General features: G+C 36.3%; 2 protein-coding genes across 2 annotated transcripts in view; one reads left to right on the forward strand and one right to left on the reverse strand.

Annotated features, from left to right (window-relative positions):
• LOC117234317 overlaps positions 1-13302 on the reverse strand; it is a 246624-nt gene that overhangs the window by 149306 nt on the left and 84016 nt on the right. The gene's annotated exons all lie outside the window — the stretch shown is intronic.
• Positions 10930-13276, forward strand: LOC117234320 (TNF receptor-associated factor family protein DDB_G0290965-like). The gene is made up of 2 exons (XM_033495417.1): positions 10930-11370; positions 11767-13276. Exons 1-2 carry the CDS (start codon positions 10952-10954, stop codon positions 12341-12343), a joined length of 996 nt encoding a protein of 331 aa, XP_033351308.1. The 5' UTR covers positions 10930-10951; the 3' UTR covers positions 12344-13276.

A 13302-nucleotide genomic window follows, 5' to 3' on the forward strand; every position in this document is an offset into this window, starting at 1 on the left:
TAGCTCGTGGACGATTATCGCGATTCATCTGGAGAAATGGACTCACCTTTTCGCGCGGAGGACGGGACCGGAAGGCAGGAAGAGGCTGGTACACGGCTGGAGCCGGTCCACGGTCGCACACAGTGTGGACGATCTCGGACACAGGTGTAAAATCTCCGAAGACGCGGCTATGCCGCTCGAGTGATCGGTGTGAACTGCAGAAAAGCCCGCAGATGATATCAGAGACTTAGGGGAGACTGCATGACATCATCGCCGGCCAATCGCGGCAAGACCGGCGCTGCGCATGCGCTTCGCACCTCCGCGCCGGGGCTGTTGCGATATATCGCAATCGATTGCTCAACTTCGCGCCCCCGATCGACGCGACATCTCGCGGAGAATGATTGAAGGGTGCGTTTGAAACGACGCGGGAGAATGAGAATGATGAATGAGTTTAAGAAAAGAAATAAGGTGAAGAATGAACGTAGAAAACGATGCAAATAGATATTGTAAGAGTTAGATGTTATATTAATTGCGTTGATGAGTTGAGTAATGGAAGATATTTGCTTAGCAATATCGAGTTGTGGAATTGCTTGAAACAATAATAAAAAGTATTATATAAAATCTTCAAAAAAAAATTCTACTTGAATGTAAGTTAAGAAAAAAGAAAAGGTTTATATAATATAAATGTATATGCATTAGCTACAAAAGAAATTAATTTAGAGTAATGAAGCCTTAATATAATTTAATTTTAATTTCATTCAATTGTTTAGTAAAATAATTAAAAAGATGAAACTTGATACTAATGCAACTAAATTTATTAATATAATCTAGAGATATCTGTTCAGTAGATATTTGCCTAGCACAATTATTTTACGTCGGTTTATCCGGGTTAATTTAACATGAAAATTAATTGTCAGGTTATATGTATAACTCACCATGACCGCCGATGGTATTAGTTGACTACACAGACAATGGTTTCAAGACTATGCATTTTCGCAGAATTACTACCCCGGTGAACATACATCAATGTGTCACTGTACGAAAGCAAATCGCTAGTACACACTACATGCTATCGACGTGTATTAACAGACTAACTTGTCAATACGTCCAAAATTCCAGTAAAGACGTAAAGCATTAGAAAAGTAAAACGTTAGAAACTTAGAACATTAGAACACCAGTTTACTGTAACCATATAACAATTTAATCTAATTATACGCCCTAAAGCTTCGTTCAGGTTAGTCTTGAATTTAAACAACTTGAAGCCATTTAACCAGTGTGAATTTCCAATTTAGGTGACCTGAAATACTCTTTCAAAATCCTATACTCGTCCTTACTAATCGAGTAATCACGATTAAGCTTGACGCGTTACATAAACAAGCAATTTGAATTTGTAACAGGTCCATTTTCATAGATCCAAAAAGAAGAGTCATGTAATATTATAAACAAATATGGAATCAAACGGAATACATAATCGACACATATTGTAAATAAGGTTAACGGCTGAATTAGATTCATAAACGTGGGCGTTCAAAAGCAGGTATCTCGTTACACGCCAATAACGCGAAATACCAGGCATCGAATCAGAAAATGTCTACGCACGAAATTGGATGGGTTGTCGTTCCACTAGGTGGACAAAGTTAATTGCTGCGAATAGCAATTTCTCGTGTGAAATGCGTTTGACGCAACTAGCCTTTTGCGTTGGTCGTTGCCCTGCGAGAGACTCGCGACATGAATATTTTCTCGCGATAAACCCCGTAAGGAAGATACGGCGCGCGCGTTTTATGAAAAAGCGATTTTTGGCCCGCGCTAATGATACTTTCAGAAACCGAACTGGCGAACCTTAACTCCTTAAACGGTCGGCGACTTTCCCCTAAACGTTTCAGCACTGAGACATGACATTTAAAACATACATATTTATGCGGTATTTTAGAAGACTTGTAACTTATGCAATTCATGTAATTATACCAAAATGTTTCAGCTATTTTCAAGTTGTTATGACTACGAAATTAAAGATGTTGGTAAATTCTAAACTTAGAAAATGAAGAGAAAATATCATTGAAGAAATGAACAATATCTATACGTCAAATGAGGTACTAAACTTTTCTTTGATTAATAAACATGAATTAAATAGTAAATTTTAATTATTCTTAGAGGTAACGATAACTGCTTCCCAAAGAGCCTATTAAAGCCTGAAATAAAGTACATATGCAAATTTGATTTGAAGGAAATTATTCATAAATATACACGTCCCACAAAATATCTACAACAATATTTATAACAATTTCACCAATAGATTTCATGCATGAATGAATGAAAGTACATACCCATTAGCGAACAGTTAAGAAAAATGAAAAGAACACTGGAATTAACCGCTAAAAAGGAAAAAGTGAAAAAAACGTAGGATACAAAACATGATACACGTAGTCAGGATAGCGAATCGCAGGATACCAGAGTATTCTTGTTGTTTACAAAATGCACAATGGTACAGAATGTTGGCGAGTTTCGCATTCGCGGTGATACACGGGGTCAACAGTTTCGTCCCTCCCAAATTACCACCGCTCGACCTGGAAAGACGGAAACTTTCCCAGAGAATTACCGTCTTTCCACACGGTTCCTTTCTCCTCTTTCTATGCCCGTGGTTCAGAAGCACTCGACACGCTTTTTCAACGGCAATTTCACCTTGCCTTTACAAAAGAGCCTTTTGTATTCAGGTACATGATAATGTTGTCTCCCATGCAAACGTTGTTTGCACCTGTATCTGTTCAACGTGTACGTGTACCAATTTTTTCTTAAGCGCATGTGGTGACATTCCGAGTATGTGACGAACGTTCGATGGAGAAGAATGCTGCGTTACGCGTACATTTTCTGCGAATAATTTTGCATGTTTTGACGCTATCGTAAGCGGGAAAGAAGCTTACGCGACGTCTGCGAAGATAACATTTACCACGAGGTCAACGACATGGCCAAGTATTTCTATCGAGTGTTCTATCGTTTTCTATCGAATTTGACTCTTCATGTTTATCCCGTGAAAGGATCGCCCATGTATTAATATTATTCATCATCAATTTCTTCGGATATTACATTAATTTGTGATAGTAATAAAAAGATAAGAATTACCAGTCGTTTCTTGTAGTCGAGATAAAAAATGACTGTGAATAATAACCTATAAGCATAGCACAGGACTTTGACTCCAATACGTTAAAGATAATAATATATGCTATCAATATATGCTAAACTGATTTAAAAACAGCAGGTCTTCCTTAATAATAGCTATATGTTTCGAAATTTTATAATTATATATTCGTTTGTCCTATATTCCATAATAGGCTTAATATTTAATTTCTATATTAAATTTTCTACGTAAAAGAAACATACAATGCCAGAAACGTACAAGTTATTTGCCAAATATCGAAGCTACGGTGGCATTGACAGTTTCGAAAAGAAAGGGAAAAAAAAAAGAGTCAGCGTATCGTGACGAAAAGGGAAACTATGCGTGGTTCCATGCATATTTCTTCCAATACGGGTGACAAAGGGGAACAGGACGTGCTCGTCCCATGCGTTTCTTCGATCTTGACGATCCCCCGTCGTGGAATAAAATCCTGTACAATCCCGATATTCCCTGGATCGGTTTGCGTTTCGCGACTTTGTCTTTGAAAGCAAACGACAGGCCCACCTACTTCGCGTATTTATGAAACAGCAAAAGCGTGCATGCACGCGTACACATGTTCCAAGTTTGTTCCCTTCGAAGCGTTCATGGAAAAATGGTATGAGGAATGGTCGAATTATGCGACATATTGCAGGACCCACACTCTCTTCTGCCGCCCACATGCTCGCGCACCGGAAAAGCTTTTCCATCGACGACGGGGGAATTGTTTCGACTACGAACGACGTACGTCGCGTCTTCTCTCTCTCTCTCTTTCTCTGTCTCTTTGTTTTTTCTTTCCTATACAAAGGCAACGGAAGAATCACCGCGTTGCCGGATATTAGCGTAATTATGCGTTTCGGGGTGATTATATGCGAATGAGAAAACGCTAGTACGAAGGGTACCATGATTTCAGTATGAAAAATATTGCAATAATAGTGTGTTTAAATAAAACACGAAAGTCTACTTTAAATGACACGTGAATGTAATGATTTTTGATAACGTAGTCCTGCATACGATTTAGCTTTTGATTGTACAATTTCGAATCTAATATAATGTACTCAAGTAACTATATATTTAAGAAAAATTAAATGTAAGTGAGCAAACGTATATTTAAATGTGTGTTGAAAAAGTACTATTGAAAATAATAATTGTATTACTAATATTAATAATTAATATTACTTCAACGGATAACAAGTATATTATAACTTATGAATGTGAGAAAATGTAATTAATAATATAGATACGATAAACGATGCCGAATATTTTAATATGTTTCAAAGACTAAGTTTCAAAATATATTGCTTACGGTGGCCGAAAGATGACAACATTCTTTTCAATCTTCGTATTTCATGCATATTCATTTTCGTGTGCAGAATTTACCGAGAATATTCTTTATCAAGATTTTATTCTATTCTACTTAATCTCCGTAAGATTGATGTTGCACAAATTTTACACTTGAAGGTGCGCGCGATGGAAATCTTATTTCCGTCGTCTCACCATCGAACAAAATGGAACTGCTCAGCTGGAGTGAAAGCAAACGCGATAACTGATTCTCCTTTACAATAAAAAAGGTTGGGAGGGAAAGATCGATTACGCCCAATAAGGAGAGCTCGAGAATACGTACGAATCAATCACCGAGGTAGTTGGCGGATTAAGCTTCACAATGTTCTCGTATCGCTTGTATCGATCAGCAAGAAACGACTGTACGACAAACTTGTTTCAATAAGCAATTTCAGATAAGTAAAATTAGGTGTCAATATGCAGTATCCAATTTTTACAATAATGTGATCACGGTAATAAAATATTTTTATACATACAAACCATTTCGCCAAGGTATCAATAAAGTTGAACAACGTTATTGTATTATTCATTTATTGAAAATCCTATTATTTGAGCGACTTTGCTAGAATAAAGTATACTTAATCGGTACTTTTAGTAATATGCAAGAAATACAGTATGATTACCAATTTTTGCATAGTTTAACGATTTTGATACTGACTCGATTAATATGCTTACGGTGCAAAATCGAACCTAATCTTATATTCAAAATCTCTTAAGACGGTCACGTTCGATGTTATCTTCGCGGCTATAATCGATACAAGAACTCTGTAGCTACGTATTATATCTTAGTCATGAGATTCGATTCTTGCTTAACTCTATGCTTGTATCTCGTACTTCAAATAAAAAAAAAAGAGTTAAACGCAGAAAATTTTTTCCACGCTAAAGAGGAATAAAAATCACAAACATCCGCTTGAAACATTTTTGCGATTCTGCGAAGCTCCTCTCTGGCAATTCCATCCCAATTCACTACGGAACTTTCAAGCTGTACATTTTTACCGATCCAAAGCAAGAATTATTCGAAAAAGTATAACTTAAAAAAGAAAAAAGTACGTTTTTCCCTTTTCGGTCTTGCTCTCTTAATCCAATTCAAAACAAAATCAACATTATAGTATTTTAAATACTATGTATTTTTGCATTCTCGTATTTTCTATAAAAAATGCACAAAAATCTGCACTCTATCGATTAGCGTTAATTAAAATTAATCAATATTTATTAATAATTTTGCTCATAAATAATAAATTAACACAAGAAAGTAATGAAAAGAAATATATATGTATATGTTCATATTTATTAACAATTTATTTGTAAGTGCTAAATTAAGCCGAAAAAGTAATAAAATACAGAAAGGGAAGTACTAAGCGCGAATAAATTGACGTTTTTCCGATAGCCTCGGTATCGAAACGCAATCACAAGCTTATTTCGTTAACTTGCCTCTGTAGTTCCGTGCCTTCACGCCATTTCTTTCTCCCTCCAACCGTTCTGTGCCGAACTCAATGAACGAAAAAGGAGTAGCATCTCATTAAGCTGTTTTGTGGGCTGGTTGAATGCAGCTGCGCACACCTTTCTTTCATTGGCCCATTAAAACCGCAGAGAGGGACAATGACTGGTAAATAAGTCCTGGCGAATTATTGTGGCGAGGTGTGACGTGCACACGAATAAAGAGGTCGAATTCGCTGCCGGCTAAGCGATTTAGATAAAAGCTTCTGAAATATCGAGAACGTAATATCAGTATTCGTTTTTCACTGTCTGAGAAATGCGATATGTCACGATCGCGAGATGTATCGGAAGATATCTCGTGACGGCTTGAAATAACGCGAAGAAAAAACCAAAAGAACCGAGGGAAGTTGCGTGATTCAGTTTAGAAGAAACCGCACAAGTTTCGGAATAGGTGTTCTTAATAACACTGTATTGTTACTAGATGTAATATATTTATTCTGTGACAAATAGAGCGGTTGATAAGATGACGCATACTGCGAAATTGAGTTGATTAAAAATATAGGAAAATATATGTTTATCTAATTGAAATTACAAGAAAGATATTTAAATGAATTACTTGTTTAATATTTGAGTCACGTATAATGACGATACAACGTACTGTTATTTGTTATTAAGGCGCGTTTCATATATATAACAGTATTATGTGTTAGAGTATTATAGGAGAGGATTATAATACGTGCCGTGTTTGCATTATACAGAACGATCCAGTGTATTTCACGAAACAATCACACAATATTATTATTTGACGCAATTATATTCTACTACAAATTTATTTCGCAACGTTATGAAATGCATTGCATTAAATAACCATAAAACCATATATTGCAGAATAAATATGAAACACTATCGATATGCAAATTTAAAGCATTGTCTTCATCAAATAAATCTTCTATCTTTCCAACAATTAGTACAATACGAAATACGAAGAATTCAAATGAATGACCACTACAACTAATCGAAATAGTGCTTGAAAATCATATAAATCATCGCAATTTCTATTCCATTGAAAATTCAACGCCAAATGACATCAACGAAATATGTATTCACAAAACTTCTCCAATCGAACACATACAAATTCTCCCGTCTTTTCTACAAACAGTTTCATATCTGTATCATTAGGCTTCCGTAATTTTCGTCCGTCCCAGACGAACAACTTTAGTCGAAGCGTTGTCGTGAAACTTTAAAACGGCGACGAAGACCACGCTAACCCATGGAAACGCTGAATATTAAATTCAATTTGTTTCCTCGTAGACATCGCGCAACGCCGAGAAGTGACGCGTGTTTCCATCTCACGGATTTACATAAGTGACTTATGGTCAGTGGGTGTTACACCCTCATCGAAGGATGGTCTGCTCGGATATCTTTGATGTGACGTTCGTATAGGGATTCAAATGAGGGATGGTCGTTATGAGGCTGGGTATAGAATATCATACGCGTGTACTCGTATTTGGTTTCGTGACACGCGTGCATTGCAGACGAATACTTTCGTTACAGGCACGAATTACTAGAACGGAATTTAAGAACACGTAAAGATTGCTTTATTGTTTTAGAGATACATTTGATGATTATAGAGATAGATTTTCCTGGAAAGTGATAGTGACTATGATTGCTATTGATAATGCTTCGAAAATTTTGAACGATTCTGTAGATTTACACGTATCAATGTATATTCTAACTCTATGGTTTCCATATGAATCGTTAATATTGTTTTATAATAAGAATAATCGTATTATAATCATCATGATGTTTGACTACAATTATCTTTGTGTTTTTTATTCGTCTGTTTACCAGTATTCTATTTTTTAGATTTGTAAGTGGTTTTCGTCTTGTCAACTAAAGCTAGCGATTATCCAAAGACAAACTAATTTTTAGGGCCAAGTAAACACTTGTGTTGCATTAAAATGAAACTACTTGATAAAACGTTAGAACATACAGACAATAGGAAACACAGTGAAACTAGATGTGCATGACAGCCAATTGAAAGCCGAGGTCCGATATTTTTCCATATTGATTCTTCATCTTAAACAAATATCGTTATCAATAACTATATTATCGATATGATAATAAAATATTCTTAAATTGGTCATAAAACGGTACTGATTAAAATTAAAATATCTACGACATCCATAATTGATACATAGAAACGATCAATTACATTACATCATCTGAGACCGAAATAACAGTCACATTTTTAATCAATATCTACAATTATTATCATACCGTTGCGAAAAACAAATTAAAAACAGGATTAAAATAAAATAAGAAAAGCTACGTATTAAAACGTTATCGTTTATCGTTTATCGAAAAATGCATTTATGTCGACTTACTTTAATTCGACTATAGCTATCATAATATCAAATTAATGATAAAAACCGAAATGATCTATTACATAAACCGAGTACGAACCATCGCAATATCGTACTAAATTAGAAATCGGAGTGAACAAATTTCTTCCTATATCTCTCTATCATGAAATAATAAACAAATCATCCCCTAAAAAATGAATATTCAACAAACGCAACCTAAGTGTCCAATTTATGATTCGTCGAAATATTCGAAGCAACAGGGACGCGCACCAAGAACGCGACCCATGAAACATAATCCGAGATTTCACGCGAAGATTATCAACGATGACCATCAGAGGGTGAACTAAAATGGAAGCAGCATAACGAGGCTGTCCCGCTATAGAAGGGTGACGCTGCACATCGGCCAGTTACGATTTTTCATCCATAATTAACTGTCACCATGGACCGGTCAAGTAATCAAAATGGAAACAGGAATCCGTCACACGTTACGATCTTCGTCGTGCAACACAGCGACGCCGGTATCTGATATCGACCTAAAAATCTCACGCCCATGTAAACTTCGTAATTAATTCCATCTATCCTCTGGAACATAAAAACGCCAACGAGAAAGAACAAAATATCCGAAAAAAATTTATCCAACTCTCTCAACTTTCCTTTTATTTCTTTCTCCTCCCTTTTGTTTTATTCCTTTTTCTTCTCCTCTGTTTTTTCCATTTCTATTTCTCGCGAGAACGTGGCAACGATAATAAATGCCTCGGTTACCTTTCGTTTCGACGACTCGCGCATAACAAAGAGAACAACGACGATTCCCCCTTAGCCGACTTCATTTTCTACCGCGCGCGGAAATCATTCGGTTTTGGCGACGCGCGTTACGTTCTCGCATCTCGCTGCGCGTGAAAGCGGCTCCCTACCAAAAGAAGCAGCGGGCTTTATCAGATAAAGTCGCGCTATCGGTCTTGGCAAATAAGGGAACGCTGACAGGTGGACGATGACACACAGTGCCGGTTGTCACAGAGGCGTACGTGCCGCGACAGCTATTTTTTTCCTCTCTTTCCTTTCGCCCCGCGCACCCGTAATTTCAGTTTCGTCCAACGCTGCTCGCAAGGACCTGCCGAGTGAGTAAATTCACCACGATCGATTTTAATATACACGTGTGTGTGCGTGAACGTACGTGTAAAGATGATGTACGTGAGCGTCGTTATGGCGTGAATGAATAAGTGTTGGTCATATGCTATGTTGAAGATAAGAAATTGGACAGATGGCAACAATTTCTGTGAATTTTTGATGCCGATCTGTCGTGTTGGATTTTATTAAATTATTTGCGCTCAATTTGGGAATTTAAAAATAATACTGTCCTAATACTGTAATACTGTAATAATACAAACAATAATAGATGGTTAGGAATTGTTCAAGTTATAGAGTAAATAAATGTACGCTTTTATTTAAGGTTCCAATTAACGTTCTAACAAATGTTCGATCAGGAATTAAAACAGCACTGCGTGTTTCAATGGAATAAGATAAGATAAAATAAGTCTGAGCTATATTCTTGCGTCACGTGGCCAATGAGTTAAGTCCGTAGCGACGGTTAAAAATAGCCGGTTAGATAATCAATCAACTGATAAAAAGTTGCGCGTGTCTAATGCGAGAACAACACCTGTTTTTCATCGTTCTTGATAGATTTAACACTTTGACTGCCACGCCGAAATCATACGTTTCGCTCAGAACCCCACGGGAGTATTTTTATTATTCAAAGCATATAGTGGCAAAATAATAATAAATTGATGATGTAAGACAACATTCTTCCCCAATGGACCGTTTATCTTATTGGCGGTCACGGGTGACCACCGTGACGCCTTGGTAACAGTTGATAGCAACATATTATAACAAGGCTTCGTTTATTTCAACAAACTATTCGCATTCGTTATTTCGTCGTAAGCAAAACGTGCAGAATATATTGTTGAATATATTGTAGAAGATATCAGTAACAGTATTTGCTCATTCTATATATAATAGTAAGGTATGTGCACACTGCTAACTTCAATTATATGATTATAAAGCAGCATTTACGATTATTTTCTAAGCTGTGTTTATAATAATATTCGTAGATTACCCCTCGAAGATATGGATGCAAACGCAGTGCAGCGTTAGATGCAAGATTTGTTCTCATTTTTTTTTTTTATCGTTGTTCTAATAAAAATGTTTAATTGTTCAATGGGGCACTTTTTGTTTCAAAGTATCTTCTATTTATCGGTTGTATTCAAAATACCCTAACTGTCAATTTTCATTCAATTTTTACAATTGTAAGAAGTTCAAGCGCTCCGGTCACCAATGACCACCGTGGCGTCACAGAAGAAACCGTAGCCAGTCATATATGACCAACGTGGCAGTCAAAGTGTTAACCTCAATACGCAAAATTCATGTGTAATGCTATTGTACTATGTTTAAAGACATCCGCGATTAATATTCTAATAAATAAATTGAAAAGCGATGATGTTATAAACACTGCTCTTTAAATTTATCTTAGGCTTTACAATTACTCTTGCCATTTTCTTGCAATGTATCAACTCGTGGAAGCACGTCATTCGTTTCTTCAATATTCAATATCACTCGTGTACATATGAAATGAGATTAAAAAATTACCAGAAAGCAAATAAACTAAATAATCAATTATTTCTATCAGATCATGAGTAGCCTGTACCCGAATCTGTGCGAGAGATTCAAAAGCGAGGGTGTCTGCCCGATCTGCCTGATGGAAATGGAACTAACGCCCAGATACGCTTGCTCCAATCAACATACAATGTGCTATCGTTGCAAACCTTATTACTACGACTGTCCCACTTGTCAGTGGCCGTTACACAAGGAAATGCCATCGCGAACATCTTCATCGTTATCGTCAGCTAGAGATTTACAACCTCACCCATTTCCACGCAAATTCCATCAGTATCATCCTAGCGCTCCAAAACTGGACGAGTTTCAAGAACACGAGAGAAACTGTTACCCATCACCGCCACTTCAAGATCAAGAACTAAATGATTGTGCGTACGCTCATCTGGGTTGCTGGGTGAAAATACCGACGAATTTGGTGGACCTACACGAGTCTCGGTAAAGAACGTTGCAATTTTTAATAAAGTAATTTTTAATACGAGCGAAACATAACATGAACAATTTCGAAAGAAAATTACGAAATTCTGTTGTAGATGAAATATTTGCATTGACCGATCAACATATTCATCGATTTAAATTCAACGTTCAAATTGAAATTGAAAGAAGGCATAGAAATAAGAAAATAAGACATTCGCAGAAAATACGTGTATTATAGAATTCTGTAAATAATTTTTGTGTCACTTTTCCATATTGATATAGAATACGATACTTACAAATACGCTAGTGAACAAACTTATTATTCAATCCAAAAGAAATAATCGTGTGTTTACGTTGTTAAGGAAAGAGAGAGAGAGAGAGAGCGAAAATGTTCACATTGATTTTTAAAAATTTCAGATGTCAATTCCGTCCTCACTTAGAGGAGGAACACCTTCCCACAGACGTAGCCCATAAACACGACGATTTGATCGAGTGCACCTATCGAGCGGTGGGTTGTAATGTGAAAACGTCACCCTGGAGGATTTCGATTCACGAGAACCATTGCATCTACAAGGATCGTTTCAACGAGCAGAACATTAGCGATTCCATGGAACGAGCGACCATCTCGAGTAACGATTGTGAAGATCCTGAAGAATTAGTCGAATGCAAATACAGAAGATATGGCTGCATGGTGAACATGCCTAGAAGACGAAAGCAGTTACATCAAGCGAAATGTAACTATCAGAAATATGATACCGGTGATGATGATACTTCGTCAGAAGGAGAGTACGATCCTGACGAACAAGTTCCTTGCGGATGGGCCGAATATGGATGTAAAGTGAGACCTAAACGTAGTCGTTTGGAAACGCACCAACAGAAATGCAATTACAGAATGGAAGAGTGTGCTTACAAGTATAACGGATGCACCGTCAAGTTTCAACTAGCTAGAAAACACGCTCACGAAAGAAACTGCGAATTTAATTATCTTTCGTAGATCAAGTATTTTATAAAGAAAATACATACAAGATTATTTCTTATTGGTCGGATCTTTTAGTAAACGATCTTTTCATTTAATCGTATAAAATATTGTTTAAAAATATTTATTATTTGAGAAATATTTTAGAAGAATTACAAGTAAATTCGCATATTATATTAGTATTTTAATGATAATTGAAAGGTTTGCGCCGTGCGTTTCATAATAAATGACGAAACGTTCTTAATCTCTCCAATATATCACGAGAAGACGTACAAGCATTCAAACCAACGTCGTTAGTACTTCCAAGTATCGATTCGCATCTAGCTATACATTGTTCCAGAAGACAGTTCAAGCACATTGAATACCACACTATTAATTACGTTACCATCGATTAGGTTAGCTTAGAGGAAGAGTGTTTCATCTAAGCGAAACGAATTCGAATTCTAAAATCAAACTCCATTCGTTAGAGAAGTAGAATTTAGAAGGTGTATTAAAAAATACAGTAGATACCCTGTAAAATATTGGTTTCCTATCTATTTTGTAATAATATATTTATCAATAACACTGTGAAACTACTTCAAGATTCAAATATCTTCTTATACTTCAAAAAAGAAACTACAAAGCATACGATTAAATTGAACAATACGTACGCCACCCTGTGCACTTTTACTATTCCAATTACGCGTTTAATGCCAGTTAACAGGTGTCCTCCTTTTAAACGGCACATCGATTCGGTTTTCCAATGAACGAACTAAATCCAAACTTAATTACATTCGCAATCTGCAATATCATCAACTAGAACATGCGCATTTCTACGTCTGCCACGATGCATTTGCAAGAAAATTTATAAACCCTTCAACTCATGATTTCCAATAATTTGACAAATTATCCGAACATTATAATAAAAATGTATTCCTCTTCTAGAAGCGAGACAAGCACAACGAATGCAAATTTATGCAGGTTATTATTTTCTTCTT

Source organism: Bombus vosnesenskii, unplaced genomic scaffold (genome assembly GCF_011952255.1).
Source record: "Bombus vosnesenskii isolate JDL3184/JDL3185 unplaced genomic scaffold, Bvos_JDL3184-5_v1.1 scf7180000013304, whole genome shotgun sequence".
Classification (NCBI taxonomy): Eukaryota; Metazoa; Arthropoda; class Insecta; order Hymenoptera; family Apidae; genus Bombus; species Bombus vosnesenskii.

What these genes read in the sequence shown, in the direction of transcription:
- LOC117234320 (XM_033495417.1), top strand. Translation starts at nt 10,952, where the DNA reads ATGAGTAGCCTGTACCCGAATCTGTGCGAGAGATTCAAAAGCGAGGGT. An exon ending in GTGGACCTACACGAGTCTCG is followed by an intron (nt 11,371 to 11,766) that starts GTAAAGAACGTT and finishes TAAAAATTTCAG; the next exon opens with ATGTCAATTCCGTCCTCACT.